The sequence below is a fragment of the Bos indicus genome, chromosome 3, assembly GCF_029378745.1.
Source record: "Bos indicus isolate NIAB-ARS_2022 breed Sahiwal x Tharparkar chromosome 3, NIAB-ARS_B.indTharparkar_mat_pri_1.0, whole genome shotgun sequence".
In the NCBI taxonomy this organism is placed as follows: Eukaryota; Metazoa; Chordata; class Mammalia; order Artiodactyla; family Bovidae; genus Bos; species Bos indicus.
In genome coordinates, this window is record NC_091762.1 from 58,454,969 (window position 1) to 58,480,320 (window position 25,352).

At 36.7% G+C, this 25,352-nt stretch overlaps 1 protein-coding gene across 3 annotated transcripts in view; it reads left to right on the forward strand.

The window, feature by feature from the left end:
- COL24A1 (collagen type XXIV alpha 1 chain) overlaps nt 1-25,352 on the forward strand; it is a 394,910-nt gene that overhangs the window by 229,029 nt on the left and 140,529 nt on the right. For all 3 annotated transcript variants that reach the window (XM_070786184.1, XM_070786183.1, XM_070786185.1), the window contains 3 exons: nt 18,455-18,508; nt 22,334-22,387; nt 23,596-23,649. In XM_070786184.1, coding sequence (XP_070642285.1) covers nt 18,455-18,508; nt 22,334-22,387; nt 23,596-23,649 — 162 coding nt within the window. The remainder of the gene's footprint in view (nt 1-18,454; nt 18,509-22,333; nt 22,388-23,595; nt 23,650-25,352) is intronic.

Below are 25,352 nucleotides of genomic sequence, written 5' to 3' on the forward strand. Positions count from 1 at the left end.
TTTTACAATAGTGTGTTGGTTTCTGCCATACATCAATATGAATCAACCATAGGTATACATATATCCCCTCCCTCCTGCTTCCTTCTCCTCTTTATATTTAAGTTACAGAATTTTAGAACTGGAAAGTGTACAAGACATTATCTAGTTTATCCTGTTTGTTTTTTAGAATTGGAAGAATGAGACACAATCTGGTGACATGACTTGCTTCAGAATTGACGATCTAATCTGGAACTCAAGTCTTTATAGATTTGTACATGGAAATATTAATATCATCACGTTATTTTTCTCATTTTTAGATGTAGACATTGATGGGGGGCATAAGACAATAGATTTTCTGGCTCTAGTTTTATCTTCAGATAGAGTCTACAGAAACTCAATCCCTATGGGGTCTGCCCTGGTGGCTCAGAGGTTAAAGCATCTGCCTGCAATACGGGAGACTTGGGTTTGATCCCTAGGTCCGGAAAATCCCCTGGAGAAGGAAATAGCAACCCACTCCAGTATTCTTGCCTGGAGAATCCCATGGATGGAGGAGCCTGGTGGGCTATAGTTCATGGTGTCTCAAAGAGTCGGACACAACTGAGCGATTTCACTTTCTTTCACTGACTTTACTTTCTTTCACTTTATGGAGTCTGCATGGAAAAAAAAAACAAAAACAAAATACAGAACTGATTTAATGCTTTGTGTGTGGGAAAAAAAAAAAGGTGCTATGATTATAAACACATTCTTTTCTGTGAATGATCCTAGTGAATTTCACTCTAAAACTCTAGTTATTAGAGTTTTAGGAAGAGCTAGCAATTCAAGTGTTGTGCCACACAAGTATCACAGTAGGATAATTCCCCTTATTTCTTATCCAACTTACATTTTTTAAGAAAAACTAATAATCTGTGCTGATATTCACTTTATCGCCTTTGATTTATTGCCAAGAGACTCATTCAAAAGAGCGGAATACGTGAACGACATTGCCAGGCGATTTAGTGCAGGAAGGACAGAACCAGTTGCCTTTCTAGTCTCAAGATTCCTATAACATAAGCATGAGTAAAAGCATCTGTTAAGTAGACATTCCAGGCATATTCTTTTAATCATTGCCAGACCTTCTCTAGGCAAAACTTCATTCTGAACTTTTTTTCATGACTGTATGTATGATCCAAGGGAATACAAATCAAATAGTTGTCAGGGAAATTTCAGAGACTGAATTCCCTATTTAGATACTAAACAGACCAGTTCTATCTTTTAGGAAACTTGTATATCCAAATGTCAAGAGTCTGAAGTAGAGGAACTGTGATACCAAAATAAATTGTTGTCCAATCAGGAACCTCTTAAACAATGAAGTGCTTATCCTATAGTCCACACTTAACTGACTATGTAAAATATTCCACATTATTCATCAATGTCTGGCATGTATTATATTCTCAAATAATGTTGACTAAATGAATTTATTTTATGATACTTCTTTATGTCATAAATTTATTTTATGATACTTTTTAAAGTGTGAATGAATGCAGACTTTCATTGATGAACTTTAGTACTTTTCTAGTAGCATCTTTAGGATTTTCTATGTAAGGAATCATGTCATCTGCAAACAGTGAAAGTTTTACCTCTCTTTTCCAATTTGGATTTCTTTTATTTCTTTTTCTTCTGATTGCCCTGGATAGGACTTCTAAAGTTATGTTGACTAAAATGATGAGAGTGAACATCCCTGTCTTGTTCCTGATCTTAAAAGAAATACTTCAGCTTTTCACCATGGAGTGTGATGATAGCTGTGGGTTTGTCATGTATGGCTTTTATCATGTTAAGGCCTACTTTCTGGAGGATTTTTATCATAAATTGTTGAATTTTGTCAAAAAGCTTTTTCTGCATCTATTGAGATGATTACATAGTTTTTATTCTTCAAATTGTTAATGTGTATCACACTGATTGATTTGTAGATATTGAAAAATCCTGGCATCCTTGGGATAAATCCCACTTAATCATTATGTCTCATCCTTTTAATGTATTGTTGGATTCAGTTGTTAGTGTTTTTGTTGAGGATTTTTGTGTCTATGTTCATAGTGTGTGTGGTATCTTTGTCTGATTTTGGATTTAGGGTGATGGTGACCTCATGGTATGAGTTTGGAGTGTTCCTTCCTCTGCAATTTTTGGAATAGTATCAGAAGGATAGGTGTTAACTCTTCTCTACATGTTTGATAGAATTCACCTGTGAACCACCTTTTCTGGACTTGTTTGTTGGAAGTTTGTAAATTTCAGTTTCAATTTCACTACTTGTGATTGGTCTCTTCATATGTTCTATTTCTTTCTGACGCAGCGTTGGAAGATCGTACCTAAGAATCTGCCCATTTCTTCTAGGTCATCCATTTTATTGTCACACAGTCATAAAGCTGCTTGTAGTAGTCATGATTCTTTGTATTTTCTGTGGTGTTTGTTGTAACTTCTCCTTTTTCATTTTTAATTTTATTGATTTGGGTCCTCTTTCTCTTTTTCTTGATGAGTCTGGCTAAAGATTTAACAATCTTTGTTCATCTTTTCCAAGAAATAGCTTTTAGTTTCATATCTACTGTTTCTTTTGTCTCTGTTTCATTTATTTCTGTTCTGATCTTTATTTCTTTTATTCTACTAACTTTGGATTTTACTTTTTCTTCTTTATCTAGTTGCTTTAGCTGTAAAGTTAGGTGGTTTGAGGTTTTTTTTTTTCCTTTTTTTTTTTTTTTTTGTTGCTTACTGAGACAAGCTTGTATGCACCCCACTCCAGTACTCTTGCCTGGGAAATCCCATGCAAGGAGGAGCCTGAAGGGCTGCAGTGCATGGGGTCGCTAAGAGTCGGACACGACTGAGCGACTTCACTTTCACTTTTCACTTTCAGGCATTGGAGAAGGAAATGACAACCCACTCCAGTGTTCTTGCCTGGAGAATCCCAGGGACGGGGGAGCCTGGTGGGCTGCCGTCTATGGGGTCGCACAGAGTTGGACACCACTGAAGCGACTTAGCAGCAGCAGCAGCAGCAGAACTGCTTTTGCTGCATCTCTTAGGTTTTGGATCATCCTGATTTCATTTTCGTTTGTCTCTATGTGTTTTTTTCCTCTTTGTTTTGTAACATATTGCTTAGCCTCCACATTTTTTTTTTTTTCTTGTGGTTGTTTTCTAATCTCATAGCATCATGGTTGCAAAAGATGCTTGATATGATTTCAGTTTTCTTAAATTTACCAAGGCTTATTTTGTGGCCTAGCATGGGATCTATCTTGGAGAATGTTCCATGTGAACTTGAGAAGAACATGTAATCTGCTGCTTTTGGATGAAATAGTCTGCAAATATCAATTAAGTTAATCTGATCTAATACGTTATTTAAGACCTATGTTTCCTTATTGAATTTCTATCTAAATGACCTATCCATTGATATAAGTGGGGAATGAAAGTCCACTATTATTATGTTACTGTTAATTTCTCCTTTTGTGGCTGTTATCATTTGCCTTATATTTTGAGGTGCTCCTATGTTGAGTGCTTATACATTTACAAAATTGTTATATCTTTTTGGATTGATCCTTTGATCATTATATAGTGTCCTTCTCTGTCTTTGTAATAGTCTTAAGTCTATTTTGTCAGATACGAGTATTGCTGCTCCAGCTTTCTTTCGATTGCCATTTGCATGGAACACCTATTCCCACCCCCACACTTAGAGTTTGTATGTATCCCTACATCTGAAATGGGTCTCTTTCAGATAATATGTATATGGGTCTTGTTTTTGTATTCATTCAGTTAGTCTGTGTCTTTTGGTTGGAGCATTTAATCCATTTACATTGAAGGTAATTACCAACATATATGTTCTTGTTGCCATTTTAATTGTTTTGGATTTGTTTTTGTAGGTCCTTTTGCTTCCCTTCCTCTTTTATTCTCTTCTCTTGTGATCTGATGACTATCTACAGTGTCGTACTTGAATTGCTTTTTCTGTTTAGTGTTTTTATATATTGTAGATTTTTGGTTTGCTATTACCTTGAGGTTTTAATATAGCCATCTATATATAAATATATAAAGATTGTTTTAAGTTTCTGGCCTCTTAATTTCAAATGCATTTCCAGTATTCTGCACTTGTTCTCTCCTCTTCTCATGATTGCTGGGTTTAATATCATATTGTGTGTGGATGATTTCCCACCTTTACTTTGTGTTTGCCTTTCCTGGTGAGCTTTTCCATTCATAATTTTCTTGTTTCTAGTTGTGGGCTTTTTTGTCTACCTAGAAATTTTCCTTAGCATTTGCTGTACAACTGGTTTTGTGGTGCTGAATTCTCTTAATTTTTGCTTGTCTGTTAACCTTTGATTTCTCTGTCAAATATGAATGAGAGCCTTGCTGGGTAGGATATTTCTTGGTTGTAGATTTTTCCTTCCTTTAAACATATGATCACTCCATTCTGGCCTACAGAATTTCTACTGAAAAATCAGCTGATAACCTTATAGGGATTACATTGTATGTTATTTTTTGCTTTTCCCTTGTTACTTTTAATATTTTTTCTTTGTCTTTAATTTTTGCCAATTTGATTAAAATGTGCCTCAGCATATTCCTTCTTGGGTTTATCATGTATGAGACTCTCTGTGCTTCTTGGACTTGGGTGGCTATTTCCATTCCCATTGTTGTTTACTCACAAAGTTGTGTCCAACTCTTCACAATGCCATGAACTGCAGCATGCCAGGCTCCCCTGTCCTTCATTAGCTCCCAGAGTTTGCTCAAGCTATGTTATTGAGTTGGTGACACCATCCAGCCATCTCATCCTCTCTCACCACCTCCTCCTGCCCTCAATCTTTCTCAGCATCACAGGCTTTTCCAATAAGCCAGCTCTTTGCATCAGGTGGCCAAAGTATTGGAACTTCAGCTTCAGCATTAGTCCTTCCATGAATATTCAGGGTTGATTTCCTTTAGGATTGACTGGTTTGAGATCCTTGCTGTCCAAAGGAGTCTCAAGAGTCTTCTCCAGCATCACAATTCAAAGGCATCAATTCCTTGGTGCTCAGCCTTCTTTATGATCCAACGGTCACATCTGTACACGACTACTGGAAAAACCATAGCTTTGACGTTATGGACCTTTGTCAGCAAAGTGATGTCTCTGCTTTTTAATGCTCTGTTTGGTTTGTCATAGCTTTTCTTCCAAGGAGCTGCTGCTGCTGCTGCTAAGTCTCTTCAGTCATGTCCGACTCTGTGTGACCCCATAGATGGCAGCCCACCAGGCTCCGCCGTCCCTGGGGTTCTCCAGGCAAGAACACTGGAGTGGATCACCATTTCCTTCTCCAATGCATGAAAGTGAAAAGTGAAAGTGAAGTTACTTAGTCGTGTCTGACTCTTAGCGACCCCAGGAACTGCAGCCTGCCAGGCTCCTCCATCCATGGGATTTTCCAGGCAAGAGTACTAGAGTGGGTTGCCATTGCCTTCTCCATCCAAGGAGCTAGTGTCTTTTAATTTCATGCTGCAGTTACCATCCACAGTCATTTTTGGAGCCCAATAAGATAAAAATATGTCACTGTTTCCACTTTTTCCCTATCTGTTGCCATGAAGTGATGGCACCAAATGCCTTGATCTTCGTTTTTTTAATGTGAAGTTTTAAGCCAGCTTTTTCACTCTTCTCTTTAACCCTCATCAAAAGGTTTTTTAGTTCCTCTTTGCTTTCTGCCATTAGAGTGGTATCATCTGCATTTTTGTGGTTGTTGACATTTCTCCCAGTAATCTTGATCCAGCTTGTGAGTCATTCAGCCCAGTATTTCACAGAGTATATAAGTTAAATAAGCTGAGTAGTTTTCAGCTATTATCTCCTCAAATATTTTCTCAGACCCTTTTTCACTTTTCATTCTGGGAACCCTGTAATGTGACTGTTGATGCATTTAATATTGTCCCAGAAGTCCCTTAGACTGTCCTTGTTCCTTTTCATTATTTTTTCTTTATTTTGTTTCTTGGCAGTGATTTCCATTATTCTGTCTTCCAGTTCACTTCTTCTGCCTCAGTTATTCTGCTATTGATTCCTCCTAGTGTATTTTTCATTTCGGTTATTATATTGTTCAGCTCTGTTTTTTCATTTTTTAAGTCGTCTATCTCTTTGGCAAACATTTCTTGTATCTTCTCAGTCTGTACCATCATTCTTTTTTTTTGAGATCTTGTGTCATCTTTACTATCATTACACTGAATTCTTTTTCAGATACATTGCCTATCTCCACTTCCCTTAGTTGTTGTTCTGGTTTTTTATCCTGTTCCTTTAGGTGGAATGTATTTCTCTGCCATCTCATTTTGTTTAACTTTCTCTGTTTGTGGTCTCCATTCTGCAGGCTGCAGGATTGTAGTTCCTCTTGTTTCTGTTGTCTGTCCCCTGATGGGTGAGGTTGGTCTTGGGGCTTGTGTAGGCTGCCTGGTGGGAGAGATGGGTACCTACTCACTGGTGGTAGAGCTGTATTAGAGCTGGATCCTATCCCTCTGGTGGGCAGGGCTGTGTCAAGGGGTGTGTTTATAGGTGGCTGTGGGATCAAGAATACTTTAAGCAGCCTGTCTGCTCATGGGTGGGCCTGTGTTCCTATCCTTTTTGTTGTTCGTACTAAGATATCCCAGCACTGGAGCCTGCAGGCTGTTGAGTGGGGCCAGTCTCTGCCAAAATGTTTATCCCAGGAGAGCTCATACTAATGAGTATTTCCTGAACTCTCCACCATCAGTGTCCTTGTCCCTACAGTGAGCCATAGCCACCCCCTGCCTCCCTAGGAGACTTCACAGGTCCCGTAGGTAGGTGTGGCCCAGGGTTCTGTGGAGTCACTGCTTTGCTTTGGGTCCCAGTGCCCATGAAATCTTGTGTGCACCCTCCAGGAGTGGAGTTTCTGTTTCCCCTAGTCCTGCACTAAAGCCCCACCAGCCTTTAAAACCAGATGCCCTAGGAACTCCTCTTCCCTATGGCAACCCCCCAGACTGGAGAGCCTGATGTGGGGCCTAGATCTCTGAGTCCTGTGGGAGAAGCTGTATGATAGATTATTTTCCAGGTTGTGGGTCACCTACCCAGGGTGTATGGTATTTGATTTTATCACAAATGCACCCCTTCCTACTATTTTGTTGTGGTTTCTATTTTGTCTTTGGATGTGAAGTATCTTTTTTTGATTGGTTCCAGTCTTTTTTCTTGATGGTTATTTAACAGTCATTTGTGATTTTGACATTTTTGTGAAAGAAACTGAGCTCAAGTCCTACTCTTCTGTCTTATCCTTGTCTTGTGGCCCTTTCTGATATTCCTGGAGCACCTGGCTCCCCCGTACTCAGTAAAGCTGCTTATCCTGTGAAAGCCCGTGCTGGGCCTGAGAGTAAACCCACAGATCAAGATCTTAAAAGACTGTGTGTGCAGCTCATCTCTGTTTCTACTGCCACTGCTCTATCTAGTTTATTCACTCTTTCATTCCAGATATATTATCTTATGTATTCCAGGCAGTATGTTATACATAAGGGATTCAGTATCAGACAGGACATCATCTTGGCTTTATAGAACATACAAACTGATAAACTTAAAGCCACATCTTCCTAAATCATGAAAGATAAGGCACAGTGAGCTTAAGTAGCTTATTCCAAGTCACAAGAAGTATATCCTTCGCTTACAGATTTTGTTTGAAAATAGGAGTAAAGTGGCCCAGAGATTACCTATTTGGAAATAGTGATGTATGTACAAATAAATAGAAAGTATTTGTTCATTCTTGTCAAGTCATAAAATTACCCCCAAATGAGAAGGTCTGAAGAAATATTATGGATGATAAATAAATAGACAATATCCTCCTTTTGACAGTATACTTTCTTTAAAAAAAAAATTTTTGAACTTTTTATTTTGAATTGGAGTATAGCCAATTAACAATGTTGTGATAGTTTCAGGTGAACAGCAAAGGGACTCATCCATACATACACATGTATCCATTCTCCCCCAAATCCTCCTCTCATCCAGACTGCCACGTAACAATGAGCAGGGTTCCATGTGCTATACAAGAGGTCTTTGTTGGTTACTCATTTTAAATATAGCTGTGTCAATACACTTCCGTTTTATGTATAGGACATTTCTGTAAGTTTCCTTTTTTTCAAGTTCCTCTCTAAATGCTACTGGTCTTAGCCTTTTATTTTTCTCAGTGTATTTACTTTCTTTGGTGACTCATTTACTCTCTAGGTCTTTACTATTTTCTGATGATTCACAAATATCTTTTAGCTCTAGACCCTCTTCTACAATTGTATATTAAATATTCCTACCAAAGTGTTTCATATATGCCTCATATTTCTTATATCTAAAAAGGAAGTCCTCTTTCTTGTCCAAAAACATGTTATATACCCTTTCTTTCCACTTTTCTACAGCTTCCCTTTTTCTGTCTCAACTGACAAGAGTCTGTATTGTTCTCTCCTTGGACGAAAGTATGAGAAGTTGAAATAGAGAAATACTCGCTTGTAATAAAAACACATTTTTCCACGTAGTGTTTGAAGTGATTTCCTCATGTCTAATGGATCTTCTGTTTCTCCTGTCTTCCAAGTTTGTACTAGATTGAACCATGAAAACATACCATTTTTAAGGTTAAAATGTAGTAATAGTCAAATATCAGCAATTACATATGGCACTACCAATTACTACTTTTATTGTGTTAAGATGACTACTAAAATTCTCTTAAACAAAGAATACACACAATAGTATTAGTGTAAACACTGAAGTTAATGTGTTTCTAAGATAAAACAGAACACTAAATTGTAGGGAATTAGCCTTGTATATTGTATTTTCAAGTGAATTTGAAGAGTTTGGGGGTCCGAAATTCTTTATCCTTGTAAGTATGATTGTTTTTTACATTGAATAGAGGAGGGAGGAGGGTTCAGGATGGGGAACACATGTATACCTGTGGTGGATTCATTTTGATATTTGGCAAAACTAATACAATTATGTAAGGTTTAAAAATAAAATAAAATTAATTAAAAAAAAAAAGAAATTTTGAAACAATACAGAACAGTTCCACAGTTAAGGCACAATGATTTTTTTTTTAAGATAATTGTCAAATCTAAGAACTTCATATAAATTTTTTTAACATTTTGGCTTTAACTAGGAAATATCCTAATTTTATTTTCAGTAGGATGTGGTTACTTTTAAAAAAATTCAACTTGAGTATTTTAGAGTTTTACTAACTTTTGGGGAAAAAATAGTATTTCTTTTCAATTGTAGCAAGTTATTTATTATACATAAGGCCTTTTGGTCTTCTGAGTTTCCACTAGAGCTAACAAAATCTTTAAATAGATTATTACATATCCCATTTTGCAAAAAGTGAAATGTTTTCAATTATTATAGAGTTATCTAGCTCTTGACACATAGCATGTCATGTTCTGGCTGTAAGCTTTGTTTGTTTGTTTTTTAATGTGTGTTAGAGATGATATAGGTGTTTTGAAACATTTTTAATGAAAATTCTTTATCAAAAAGGTGTAAATTGCTGATAATTCTTTTAAGTTGAGGCTATGGCTTCAACAACTACTTTTCATTTCCCTTAAATACCCAACAGAAATGGTTTAGTTTTGTGGGCTTTACAATCTCTATCCCAACCATTCAGGTCTGCCTTCATAGGATGAAAGCAGTCATAGACAATAGGTAAATAAATGGTCATGGCTGTGTTCCAACAAAACTTTATTTACAAAAACAGGCAGCCAGCTCTCAGGGTCATGGATTGCTGACTCCTACTTTATCTGATGCTCTATAGTGATTTATCTTATGGCAACTTTATATTTTAGTTATTAATTGACTAGTATAATGTCTTATACACGATACATAATCATAACTAATGAAATAAGAAAGTTTATGCATTTCATCTTTGGGAAAATGTACATCATTCCAAAACTACTTAGAATATTTCTACTGAAGTGTCTAACTTAATAGATGTGCAAAACTGGAGGAAACTATTAGAAGGAATCACATCTTAATAAAACATCAAATCAAGTCAAGAATAAAATTGAGTTATTGTGACAGTTTTAAAATATGTCTACAAATTCTTTGATGTTCCTCTTTTCCAGAAGACAATCTTATTTCACTCTCTGAGTGTGTAGTGGACTTAGTGACTCACTTCTAACGAATAGGCTACAGCAGAAGCAGTAGTGTGTAACTAGGTCATAAAAGACATTGCAGCGTCTTCCTCGCTCACTCTCTCTCTTGGATTATTCTTTCTCTTGGATTAGTCTCTCTTTTGAATTATTCACTCTGGCTGCTATGTAATCAAACTGTACAGAGGCCTACATAGCAAGAAATTGAGGCCTCCAGCTAATAACCTTCTTGGAAATGAATTCCCTATTCTCAGTCACGTCTTCAGATGACTACAGCCTATGTCAAATCTTAACCGCAACCACATGAAAAACTCTGAGCCAGAATCACCCAAGCTAAGCTACTCTGAATTCTTGAATGATGGAAACTGTGAGATAATAAGTGTCTGTTGTTTTAAAGCCACTGCCTTTGGGGTAATTTGTTCTGCAGCAAGACATGGCTAGTACAATTGTATGAACGATTTCAACATTTGTTTTGAAATGAAGAAGAATGAATTGAAAGGAACAGAAAAGGAAACCATATTTTTACTCTGAGGGTCCACAGATTAAAAATATGGATAAATTGTGTGCATTTTCACATACTCGTAATTTGCATTTGAGCACTTTAAAATTGAATGTGTAATTTTCTGTCTCATTGGCGTATGTGGTGCTTAAGGTTTCATGGGTTAAAATTAGAGCAGGTCATGGCAGCTGAATCTGTCCTTTTAAACAGTGCTTTCTGCAATAAAGAGGTTATGCTATGCTAAGTCACTTCAGTCATGTCTGACTCTGTGCGACCCCAGAGACGGCAGCACATCAGGCTCCCCCGTCTCTGGGATTCTCCAGGCAAGAACAGTGGAGTGGGTTGCCATTTCCTTCTCCAATGCATGAAAGTGAAAAGAGAAAGTGAAGTCGCTCAGTTGTGTCCGACTCCTAGCGACCCCATGGACTGCAGCCCACCAGGCTCCTCCATCCATGAGATTTTCCAGGCAAGTGTACTGGAGTGGGGTGCCATTGCCTTCTCTGAAAGAGGTTATAGGGAACCTTTACTTAACACATGTCTCTGCTTTGAGTTCTGTAACTCACAAAGCATTCACAGGGCAAGGAAGCTATATAGAGATAACTTCTGGGACCTTATCTAGAGATAACTCACAGAACTTGAGAGCCTATAAAACCTGCTAATATCTTCTCTCTGATACAAATGTGTTGGAATAAGCCATAATATTAGCCTAGTTTTTTAAAAAAACTCATCCTGTGAAATAGAGCAAAAAATAGGTTTTGAATATAATTTCCTTCTATTCAGAAGAGTATTTTTCTATTGTAGACGAGTTTCTTTTATTTGGCAGATAGAATAAAATTTAGATTCTAAATAAAATATTTTTAAACTGTGTCCTCATGCAGTTATTGTGCCTCCTCCTTTTTGTTGTCACACTTCTTAAAATAATAAACCACCCAACTTTCTCCCACTTTTGCTTTGGCAAAATTATATTCAAACACACAAGATACTTAAATTGTTCTTAAAGATCACCACCAGCCTTCTAATTGCCAACCCCTATGACTGTCTCAATATTCATCCTTTTCAACCCTTCCCACATAATAACAATTTCTATCTGAAAATTTTCCCTTCTTGAATTTTTTTTGCACATTCCTGGTTCCCCTTCTCTCTGACTCTTCCCTTTTTTTCCCTCTATCTCTTGCTTCCAAAGAATCTTCATTAAAATTCTCTCCTATTTTTGTTCTATTACTGTATGTACTGCATCATTCTTATGATTTCAGGATTGATTTTTCTATGGACTCACAAATTAATATTTCAGAATAAACTCTCTAAGAACCATAATTGTCCCATGACTTAATTTGTATTTCCTCTGACACTGGCTTCTCCCCTGAGCTGCTGTTCCAAGTCATGATACCATTGTCATAAGTTATTACAGTTAACCTGTACTATTACAATAACTTCTAACTCTTCACACCATTTTCTGTTGGTTTTTTTTTTTCCCCATGACTACACATTGAACATAATGTTGTAAAATTACTGTCCTTTCAGGACAGATATGATTATATTCCTCCTTTACTCAAACCAACAATGATTCTTCTACAAACACAAATTCTTCTGCAAGCACCACAAATACAAATGTCTCACTTGGCAGTCAAAGCCCTCAATAGGACATCACCATATATCTGTTCAAGTCTCTTTCCTACACATATCCTGTGCTCCAGACAATCTGGATTTACTTTATCTTTGACAAATGTTTCATCATTTGCTACCTCCTACTTTCTGTTCAAATCATTCCCTCTGCCTTGAATATACTTTCACCATTTATCTTGTCAACAGTTAGCCATACCTCTAATAGTGTGTTCTCTGTAAAGCTTTTCCTTATGTTCTCAACCAAATACAATATCCCCTGTCTTAGCATTATATAGATTTTATTTTTCTTCCTTAACTTACAGAAGATATGCTTTTCTTTATCCAATTCACTAGATTATTCATTCTTATTAAATTTTACTCACCTTTATATCCTTTACCACTCTTAGCATATAGCTTATTACATGAGTAAATACATATGCATGTGATTTTATTTTCTTCAGATCATTTTGTATTTACTGAATAAATTGATTGCAATCAAAACCAGAGATTGGTTCAGTGCATTCTATGCCACCTTTAATTATAGAATCATTTCTGTGAGAGTACCTTTTGAATAAGCCAACTGAACTGAGTTACAAAGTTTTACAATTTTATGTCAACACATGTTAATTCACTATATTTTTAGGGGAATATTAACAGCTATAACAAATAAACCTAGTATTTTTGTAGGCTTAACTTGATAAGTTGTTTTTGCTCATGTTAATAGTCCAATGCAGGTATTATCAAGTAGCTCTCCCGTACAAAGTGACTTAGAATCCCAACTTCCTTTTTTCTCACAGTTCCACCACCACCTAAGGCCTTTAGTATATGGGTTAGAAGAAAGTAAAGGAATATCACCTGTTTTTCAAATAAATAAATGCCAGAGTTCATCAGTTTTGAAACATGCATTGCATCAGTCACATTAGGCTAAGTTTTGCTGCAGAAAGAAACAATCTCAGAATATCAGTGGCTTACAACAACAAAAGCTTGCTTGTTACGAGCAAGCAAATTAAAATAACAATGAGCTACCAGTCTATATATAGACATAAACCATTACTCTGAAGTTGTGTATGTAATTTCCATGTATTTTATGTCAGAACAAATTATTGTATTATTATATTTATTTAAAAATTTTGCATAAAATGTTTTCATAAAGATGTATCCTTTTCCGGCTTCCCTGGTGGCTCAGTGGTAAAGACTCTGCCTGCCAGTGCAGGAGACACAGGTTTGATCTCTGAGTCGGGAAGATCCCCTGGAAAAGGCAATGGCAACCCACATCAGTATTTTTGCCTGGGAAATCCCATGGAGAACGTTGGCAGGCTACAGTCTATCAGATGGCCAAAGAGTCAGACATGACTTAACAACTAAACGACAAAACAACAACAAAATCCTTTTGAAAAGAATGTATGCTTTTTTCTCACTCAACATTATTGTCTTAAAACGTTTATTTATATTGATATATATAGATCTATCTTGTCCATTAATTTTAATTGCTGTCGAGTTTTTCCACTGTATGAATACATTTCAGTTTATCTGTTTACAAGCCAATAATTCAGATGATTCTACTTTTCTACTTAAATAATGCCACCATGGACATTTTCTTTGTATCTCCTAGAGCATGTATGTGTGAGTAGAAACCCAGGTGTCCAGTTAGAAATGAAAGTGCTAAGCTATGGATTAGATGCATCTTCTGTTTTACTATATACTCTCTTATAACATACTCTACATACAATTGCTCTCCAGAGTAATGTATCAGTGATATAAACTGGTTACATATAGTTCTGTCCCCACTTTATAAGCCAAAACTTGAGTGTTATCAGGTTTAATATGTTTGTATTAGGCTTTTGGGGTCCTGAAATAGTCTAAGGAAACCATTGTACATCTGTTCCCTAGCTAAGTTTCATTAAAGATTCCCTGTGGAAATGGATATAATCCTAGGAGTTATTTGTCTTTCCAATAAGAACTTATCTCTTCCAATTATGCCCTTTTGATGGACTGCACCTTCTAATACTGACATCAGGAGTGACAAACTCAAATACCCTATTGGGATCAGGCAGGTAGTATAAATAGTGAAATGGTTAGGTATGAGATGAGCGATTGACAGGGACTATGGTGAACTGAAGAATGCTTATCCAATATTTGTCTTTGAGAATACACTAGCCTAGCATACACTATGCTAGTCATCTGAAGCCAGGCATCTTATAAATCTTTATATATAAAAACTTTTAATGTAAAACCTCCAGACTGATAAATCTTAGCACCTTATTCAGCTTTTTAAGATTAGTATGTGTGAACTGTGGGCTAAGCAAAATATTTTTGTAGGTAATATTACTCTGGTATGCATGGTCAATATTGGGATAAGCTAAATGGCCCCTACTCCATTCATTCATCTAAATTTGACTTGTTAGGAAAAGGGTTTCTTTTTTTTTCCCCTTGAATTAACTAGTCTGTGTTTAGAAAAAGTGTTAGTCACTCAGTCGTGTCTGACTCTTTCAGACCCCACAAACTGTAGCCATCCAGGCTTCTCTATCTGTGGGATTCTCCAAGCAAGAATACTAGAGAGGATTGCTATTCCCTTCTCCACAGGATCTTCCTGACCCAGGGATCGACCCCAGGTCTCCTGCATTGCAGGCAGATTCTTTACCATTTGAGCTATAAGGCAGTTCTTAGGTTCTGCTATTTTGGTTATTGTCTCACAAAAGAGTTCAACTTCATTGTTTCTGCTCAGATTTGATTAACTGACCGTAGATCATTGATTGTTTCAGAATGAAAGCCTTCACTCCCTTAAAGAACCATAGAAATAAATTATTAGGTCCCTTTCATCTGGATATAACTACTTATATTATTAGCATGTTGTTTAAAAATATGAATTAGTATTATCCAATAGAAATATGATGTAAGTCACAAATGTAATTTAAAATTTTCCAATAGCCACATTTAAAAATGTAAAAAAAATAGTGGAATTGATTTTAGTAATATTTACTTCAACTAATATATCCAAACCATTATCATTTTAATATGTAATCAGTGTAAATAGTCATTAATTAGATATTTTGCATTCTTTTTGTAGTTCAGTTCAGTTCATTACAGTCACTCAGTCGTGTCCAACTCTGCGACCCCATGAACCGCAGCACGCCAGGCCTCCCTGTCCATCACCAACTGCCGGAGTCCACCCAAACCCATGTCCATTGAGTCAGTGATGCCATCCAACCATCTCATCCTCTGTCATCCCCTTCTCCTCCTCCCTCAATCTTTCCCAGCATCAGAGTCTTTTCAAATGAGTCAGCTCTTTGCATCAGGTGGCCAAAGTATTGGAGCTTCAGCTTCAACTTTTTGTAGTAGGTCTTTGAAATCTTGAGTGTCTTTTGCACTTATAGCACATGTCAGTGTAGACTGTATTTCGAGTGTTCAGTAGCCACTTAAACTCATATATACTATTTAAGCTCATATACTTTAGAAAGCTTCTTAACTCATCTACCTTATTTGTTAAGGGGGAACCAAGATTGCTGGGAGAAATATCAGTAACCTCAGATATGCAGATGACACCGCCCTTATGGCAGAAAGTGAAGAGGAACTCAAAAGCCTCTTGATGAAAGTGAAAGTGGAGAGTGAAAAAGTTGGCTTAAAGCTCAACATTCAGAAAACGAAGATCGTGGCATCCGGTCCCACCACTTCATGGGAAATGGATGGGGAAACAGTGGAAACAGTGTCAGACTTTATTTTTCTGGGCTCCAAAATCAGTGCAGATGGTGACTGCAGCCATGAAATTAAAAGACGCTTACTCCTTGGAAGGAAAGTTATGACCAACCTAGATAGCATATTCAAAAGCAGAGACATTACTTTGCCAACAAAGGTTCATCTAGTCAAGGCTATGGTTTTTCCTGTGGTCATGTATGCATGTGAGAGTTGGACTGTGAAGAAGGCTGAGTGCTGAAGAATTGATTCTTTTGAACTGTGGTGTTGGGGAAGATTCTTGAGAGTCCCTTGGACTGCAAGGAGATCTAACCAGTCCATTCTGCAGGAGATCAGCCCTGGGATTTCTTTGGAAGGAATGATGCTAAAGCTGAAACTCCAGTACTTTGGCCACCTCCTGTGAAGAGTTGACTCATTGGAAAAGACTCTGATGCTGGGAGGGATTGGGAGCAGGAGGAGAAGAGGACGACAGAGGATGAGATGGCTGGATGGCATCCCTGACTCGATGGACGTGAGTCTGGGTGAACTCCGGGAGTTGGTGATGGACAGGGAGGCCTGGCGTGCTGCGATTCATGGGGTCGCAAAGAGTTGGACACGACTGAGCGACTGATCTGATCTGATCTGATGATAATACTACCAAATATGGTTGGTGTGAAGATTAAATCAGACATATAGCAAGTGTTTAACATATGTTAGTGTATATATAATCAACAGATAGATAGATGTGGGTGAGGATACGTATATCAGTTCAGTCACTCAGTCATGTCCAACTCTTTGTGATCCCATGAACCGGAACACTCCAGGCCTCCCTGTCCATCACCAGCTCCCAGAGTTTACCCAAACTCGTCCATTGAGTCAATGATGCCATCCAACCATCTCATCCTCTGTCGTCCTCTTCTCCTCCTGCCCTCAATCTTTCCCAGCATCAGGGTCTTTTCAAATGAATCAGCTCTTTGCATCAGGTGGCCAAAGTATTGGAGTTTCAGCTTCAATATCAGTCCTTCCAATGAACACCCAGGACTGATCTCCTTTAGGATTGTCTGGTTGGATCTCCTTGTAGTCCAAGGGACTCTCAAGAGTCTTCTCCAAAACCACAGTTCAAAAGCATCAGTTCTTCTGTGCTCAGCTTTCTTTATATATATGTGTGTGTGTGTGTGTGTGTGTGTGTGTATAAAATCATGCCCCTATATATTAACTTCAGTTAGCTTCAACACAGCAAACCATTTTTCATGATTCAGGTATCTTCTAATGCTTATATGTATTATTATATGATAGTCTGTTGAAGTATCTATGGTAGCTATTGGAAAAGACAATTTTCATGCATTTTTAAAAAATAACTTTATTTATTTATTGGCTATTCTGGGTCTTTGTTGCTGTGCTGGGACTTTTCTCTAGTTGTGACTAGCAAGTGCTACTCTTTAGTCGTGGTGCAAGGGCTTCTCACTGTGGTCCCTTCTCTTGTTGCTGAGCGTTCTAGGGCATGCAGGCTTCAGTAGTTGTGGCTCCTGGGCTCTAGGGTGCGGGCTCCGTAGCTGTGGTGCACAGGCTTAGTTGCTCCATGGCATGAGAGCTCTTCTCAGGCCAGGGATTGAGCCTGTGTCTCCTGCATTGGCAGGAAGACTCTTTACCACTGACCCATCAGGGAAACCCATTTCATACATTTTTAAATAAAAGAAAGTAACTTCATAATTGAAAACAGTCAGGAGAAGAATTATACTCTTGTGAAACTTGTTCTATGTTACCGTTTTTGCTTTCTACACTGCTTGAAGCAGAATCCAGAGAGACAGAATCCATAAAGATAGATGCACCATGAGCCTTGTTCACTCTGAAACTGTGTTACTGATTGCCTTCTTTCACCTCTGCCAAATTCATTCTTTACTCAAGCTATTTCCTCTGCCTAGAAAGCTCTTCCTCCTTTCTTCCCTTGGCTGGCTAGCCTCTTCTTATTCTTGAACTTTCAGCTTAAATATTAGATCTCAGATTTACCCTGACCATCTTTGGTAAAAATATGTCTTTTATTCTCCACCTCAGCATCACAGTTGTTTCCTTTGTGAACCTCTTATCATAATTTATAATTATTCACTTTTTAATTTAGTTTTTCTTATTTCTACAGGACTTTTTGCCTCATCAGGGCAAGTCCTAGGTCTCCTTTGCTTACTAATGAAATCTCAGCAACTAGCATAGGGCAAGGCATAAAGTAGGCACCTGATATTTTTTGAGTGAATTAATAATCTATTCCCTCATGTACTGAGGAGCTTTCAAAGAAGGAAGTCACAGAAATGATTTCTTAAGCTAGTGTATCCACATCAAGAATCTGTAAAAACTGCAGGAGTTTTTATTATATCCATTGAACTGTTAGTTCCACAAGGACAATTGAAGCTCCATGCCTTCCAGCACAGGGCCTGTCACAAATTAGACATTCATATATATTTGGTGATTGACTGAATAATTAATTCTAATGTGAAATCTTAGTCAAGACACCTATACTAGGAGGAATTTTACTCTAAGACAAATTTAGAATTTAGAATGAGTTAGAAAGAAACATAGTGTTTACAGGAAATTTAAAACCAGGATGCTATAATGGCAATACAATATATATGTATTTTCTATTATACTCTTTCTTAAAAGGGACCTGTTGGTTTACCTGGAGAAGTTGGGGTGACTGGAAGCATTGGTGAAAAGGTAATTTCTTTCATTGTTTTATTCAATAGTAAGGATTCTAAGATAAACTCAAAGGAGGGATATTCATATATTTTATGAATTAGAAATCACTTATAACTTAAAATGCATTACCTACACTGATTCTCTTAAATATATTGAAATATAGCTGACAGTATACATGTTTCTAAATTTTAAAGAGCAGAGCACTCTTTTGGTTATAATTATGTGCTTGGAAGAGAAAAGATGAAATAGATGGTCTAGGTATATGACTAGAAAATATTTAAATCTACTTTATGAGAACAAGTCCCTAAAGGAAACAGTTTTGAAAGTGAAGAATAAGTTATCACTTTGCCTGATCCAAGTTTCAGTCACAATCTCTTTATATTTTTTTGGAATCCAGTATGAAGTTATTCATGGATCTTTTTGGCTATTGTGATGGAAATTGTAATTTGCTTAAAAATTTCCTAGAAATCATTACCTTGGGAGTGATTTTCCATATTTAGTTTCAAGTTTAAGAAAGTCTTTTTTGAAAAAAATTAGAAGTATTTCTTTATTTGAAACCAACAAGGACATTTTCTTGAATTGTTTTTAATTGACTCATTATGAACTAGAAAATTTTGGACCTTTGACTGAAACCTGACTTGCTGAACGTAAAGTGGAAGCATGGTAATCTAATGCAAGGCTACTCTTTGTGAATAATTAAGTAGAGCCAGGATTAGAAGTAAATTAGATCATGTTCCAGTTATTTCCATCTGAAATTGTTAATTTAAGTTAAACAATATATTTAAAATTCATCCTCCCCCCGCCACCCACATCTAAACTGTTCTCATCCTAATTTTCTCATTTCTATTGGTCTGCGTTACACCTATCTCTGTTCTCCCAGTGTTCCAGATAGAGTGAACCCATCTTTGCATTTCCCTTTTCTTCCATTGTTGTTGTTCAGTCACTAAATCATGTCTGACTCTGCCACCCCGTGGACCTCAGCATGCCAGGCTCCTCTGTCCTCCACTATCTCCTTAAGTTTGCTCAAATTCATGTCCCTTGAGTTATCTAATCAAATTCATGTCCCTTGCTTATCTAATCAACTCATTCTCTATGCCTAATCTTTTTAGCAGGTCTTAGAGTTTTTTCTTTACAGTTTATCCTTTCTAATAATCAATCTAGGCTACCCCCTCAGACAATCTTATTAGTTTATCTTAAATTTACACTCTGGCCTGGTGGCTCAGATGGTAAAGCATCTGCCTGCAATGCTGGAGACCTGGGTTTCATCCCTGGATTGGAAAATCCCCTGGAGAAGGAAATGGCAACCCACTCCTGTACTCTTGCCTGGAAAATCCCATGGACGGAGGAGCCTGGTAAGCTACAGTCCATGGGGTTACAAAGAGTCAGACACGACTTAGCGACTTCACTTCCTTTCTTTTCACTTTCCCTTTCCATCTTCTAATCCAGCCTACATATTACTAGTGGAACACTTATTTTGATGTGTCAGGATAAAGCATTTTGAGAAATCTTCATTAACTCCCTATGTGTATGCGCTGAGTCACTTCAGTCATGTCTGACTCTCTGCAACCCCATGAACTGTAGCCTACCAAGCTCCTCTGTCCATGAGGATTCTCCAGGCAAGAATACTGGAATGGGTTGTCATGCCCTCCTCCATAGGATTGTCCCAACCCAGGGATTGAACCCGGGGCTCCAATATTAAAGGCAGATTCTTTACTGTCAGAGCCATCATGCTTAAGCCTATTAATAGCTCTACTTTGCTGTCAAGATACTACATGATTTTGGCTTAATCAGTTCATGTAATGAATTTTCTGATATTCACAGTATAAACCGTTTTTGCTCCCCTGTCTCATATTTTATACCTGTTCCTATTATTATTCTTACTGTTTTCTTGGTTTAGAGTATCCTCTTCCTTTCTCTGTATTTATTCAAAGCCAAACTATAGTACTCAGTGAAGTTCTGTCTCCTCCATAAAGTCTTCCCAGATTATTCTATTCCTTCTTGATTTCTTCCTTTCCTGGATGTAGAATAAGTACCACACAATTAAAATATTTCCTCTAATTAATTCATCTTTCTTAATGACATGTTTCTAATTACTTGAGGGTAGAGTCTAAGTCCGGAGAAGGCAATGGCACCCCACTCCAATACTCTTGCCTGGAAAATCTCATGGACAGAGGAGCCTGTTAGGCTGCAGTCCATGGGGTTCCTAGGAGTCAGACATGACTAAGCAAATTTATTTTCACTTTTCACTTTCATGCATTGGAGAAGGAAATGGCAACCCACTCCAGTGTTCTTGCCTGGAGAATCCCAGGGATGGGGGAGCCTGGTGGGCTGCCATCTATGGGGTCCCACAGAGTCGGACACAACTGAAGCGACTTAGCAGCAGCAGAGTCTAAGTCAAATTTCTGTTGTATCTCCCCAATGCTCAGTACATTAAAAATCATTTAAAAATATTTACTGATTTTTATTAACAATATAAAAATATAAAATGACCTCAGTTCAGAAAAATTTAGATAGTTATAAAACTATCTAAAAGTATAAACTTTTCCATTGTGATGTAGTTACTTCTGTGTTAAGTTGTCTTCTACTCTAACATGCTGAAAATCTTTGGAATTTTGATGTGAATCAGCTGAGACCTTTAATCTATTGTGGTATATTTGATTATCATAATTATGGTTGTGTTAAAAGTTTACAGAAATAAAATTTTGTTCAATGGTTATACACAAGTTAATTTTTACAGTTTGTTTTCATACTTTTACTATCTTCATATTTTATATGTCTAAAATTATGAGAATTTCTACTTGCAAAACTTTAGCATATGATGTTTGTTCAATTTTAAATCTTAATTATTCATAATTTATATTTTTTCATTTAAATAAACTTCAGTATTTTATCCCTTGAAAAGTATCTTAAGAGAATTTTAATAATAGTAAAATTCTAGCAACTTTAGGGTAAAACTGCAAAATTTGTAAATTTAAAACTTACTGAAAATTAGAATGAGTTTATGGTCCAGGCTTAGCTCATTCTTGACTAATTTTTTTAATGATTTGAAAGTAGTTTTTAATTTTCTGTGCATTGCATGTTTCATTTACACTTTAATGAAAGTATTTCACATTTTATAAACTTTGAATTAATGATATTTCATTGTTTCGTACTTTACTGCCAAGAGAAAATATTATGTAATATTATTGATTATAGCAGTATGATAAGTAATATTGCTGAAACAAAAGAATAAATGAGGAAATAAAATATTTTTTGAAATAAATATATAGCAACTTAAGAGATTTTTATACACTATATTACATGGTCAAACATTGACAGTCCATCATCAGAATAGGCACAATAATAATTAAGTTCAGTTTTTTCTTAAATATTTTGCCAACTCAATAATATAAAATAGTTTTATAGATTATTTGTTTTGTCATTGTACAAGTGTATTTGAAAAAGTAGAATAGACTATGTATTATAAATGCATTGTATTAATAGTTTGCTATTAAACCACTTTGCCTTCCAAGTTTCTCTGCTGTGTCCTGGAGAACATTGTTATAACTAATTTGATTTTTGGCTTGCTAATATGTATTTGTTATTTATTCACATCTTATATAAATGAGATAAGTGTATATGTCTCATGGTTTGTGTGTGCAGGTCTGTCCTGACATCTGTAGAATCTAGAATGAGACTATAAATGGAGGCCCTGGGGTCAGAGTATAATTAGAAGCCCACATACCATATGCCTAGACATTTAAAAATTGTAAACCAAACGAATGAGTCAGTAAATAATATGTAGTCTATTCTACCTTTTCACGACTAATCAACATGCTTCAATGTTTTTCTTTTTTTCAAAAGGGAGAGCGTGGAAGTCCAGGTCCAGTAGGTCCCCAGGGGGAAAAGGGTGCAATGGTAAGAACTCAGTAATCTGAAAGATATGTGTCCAAAGAACATAGTAAAGTTATGGCATTCCAGAGGTAGAACTGCCTTGAATGAAATTCAAGTAAGTGAAAAATGCTATTTTGTAGTAAGTTTCCATTAGAAGTTTTCTTCTAAACTGTTTGCCATCCGGAATGCTGATTTGCACTCAAAAGCATGCAAATCAGATGGCTTAGTCAAAGGAGCCTATAGTTTTAAGAGAAGAATTAACCATCCTAAATTAGCATATGTGGATGAAGAAGAAAATTCAATTAGGAGTCTACTTTGATTTGACAACTTATAGTTTGTATGACACATAACATCATTGCCACCATTCCATAAGTTTGTGGTCACAGTGTAATTCTTTTATGTATGAAAGATCAGAGTCTGGAATTCATCTTATGGTCTTATATCTTTAAGATAGTAATAGCTGATAAATTTTATATCTGGATTGCAGTTTTTCATTTATTGAAGTTTCTAAATGTGATAGAAAATAGAATTAAGAATTATTTTCAACTAAAGAATCTTGCTTTCAGAAAATGCATTGTAATGGATCTAGTGTACCTAATATTATCTGCAAATTCATTTTACATAAGTTTTTCTTCACTTTTGACTTCTGTATTATGAGTAAAACACTGTAAGGTTGCTTTTACCTATCTCTAATTGCTGTTAACTAGGAAATTTAATATACCTTTAAAGGCTAATTAATTTGAGAAATGATTGTCTCCTAAGATATTCTTTGAAGCATCTGAATATGGTTAATACCACTAAGGGTGTAGTCCTTGTAAAATTTGATAGGCTAGAGTATTTGTTCACAATCACATTTCTTAATTTTTGAATTCCCTGACATTGAAAAGGATATGATTTCACAATCTGTATATATTTAACATAATGAACATTTATTCACAGCATAACATAACCTAGAGAAAGATGAGATGAATATTCTCCTCTCAATAGGTTATAATATATGATTCTGGGCAAAGAGTTTCCAATAAAAGTATACACAGCATCTCTGTAAACATTTTTGTCTCTGTTGTCTATCTCTGGGACATTTTCTGTGGCCTCATGTCTTGGATAGAAGATGGAGAGTTTATCAAATTATCATTTGTAATTACTATTTATCATTTACTGGTTTGTCTTCAGTGAAAATAATTAGATATGACGGAGAATTCATGTCTCTTATATTTTTGCTTAAATTATAGGGATATCCAGGTCCTCCTGGAGTTCCAGGACCCATGGGTGCCCTGGGATTACCTGTAAGTACAGAAAAGACTTCTCTTCCCAATCACTGCAAAACACTCTAGAATATAACATGGTGTCTTTCACTTCCTTGCTTCTACTTGTTCTGTTATTTACTGCTCACTTCTAATAGTACCCACTCCAGTACTCTTGCCTGGAGAATCCCATGGATGGAGGAGCCTAGTAGGCCACAGTCCATGGGGTCGCAAAGAGTCAGACATGACTGAGAGACTTCACTTTTGCTTTCTAATAGTACAGCTCTGCAACCAATAACCATGTATAAGAAAATAGTCAATAATTAAGCGTTGAAGTAAGACCAATTGGAAAAATCACAAGCACAAGTTCCAACATACTGTTCTTCAGTTCAGTTCAGTCGCTCAGTTGTGTCCGACTCTTTGCGACCCCATGAATCGCAGCACGCCAGGCCTCCCTGTCCATCACCATCTCCCAGAGTTCACTCAAACTCACGTCCATCGAGTCGGTGATGCCATCCAGCCATCTCATCCCGTCATCCCCTTCTCCTCCTGCCCCCAATCCCTCCCAGCATCAGAGTCTTTTCCAATGAGTCAACTCTTCACATGAGGTGGCCAAAGTACTAGAGTTTCAGCTTCAGCATCATTCCTTCCAAAGAAATACCAAGGCTCATCTCCTTCAGAATGGACTGGTTGGATCTCCTTGCAGTCCAAGGGACTCTCAGGAGTCTTCTCCAACACCACACTTCAAAAGGATCAATTCTTTGGCGCTCAGCTTTCTTCACAGTCCAACTCTCACATCTGTACATGACCACTGGAAAAACCATAGCCTTGACTAGATGGACCTTTGTTGGCAAAATAATGTCTCTGCTTTTGAATATGCTATCTAGGTTGGTCATAACTTTTCTTCCAAGGAGTAAGCGTCTTTTAATTTCATGGCTGCAGTCACCATCTGCAGTGATTTTGGAGCCCCCCAAAATAAAGTCTGACACTGTTTCCACTGTTTCCCCATCTATTTCCCATGAAGTGATGGGACCAAATGCACTGTTCTTAGAAATGTGCTAATATTCTCCAACTGAAAAAATCCATAGAAAAATTTATTATTCAAAAATTGAGTTTTGAAAAATTCCATTTGTGTTTACAGGAAAATAATGAAGTCTTGTCTCAAAGAGAAAGTTTGCTGATTAAAGACTGAAAGTTATTGTGAACTTAAATGTGAAAAATATGAGCCTTGTGATCCCCTAAGTAGAACTATTATCAGAAGGGGTTTATGCTGTTTTGTGAAGCTTCTGTTTTGAAGATAAGCCCAATTTTCCAGCATACTGATAGACATGTATTGACTTCCAAATGAGGAAGACTGATCTAGGGCACGGTTGCTATTTTTTTTAGTTGTGTGAGATAAAAAATAGATTTTAGTTCCTGTGAAAGTTCACTGTTTTCATTTTCATCTACCTATGTTATACAGATAAATAAACTTTGTTTTCTAAGCAAGTCTTCATTGGAGACTATTAGGTATAAAATGAGCTCATTGTAATTGACTGAATAATAATGAAATCTTCACTGAAGACTATTTTTGTAGCATATTAATTTGGAAAATTTTGTGGCATTTTTCATGGTAACAGAAAAAATCCATTTTTATGTGATAGGAGTATCATAAACATCTAGAGGAATGAGAAAGAAATCTTACAAAAGTAGCCATTGCTTCTCTGATGGACCAGGCAGGTTAGACTTGTCACATTGGTCATGTG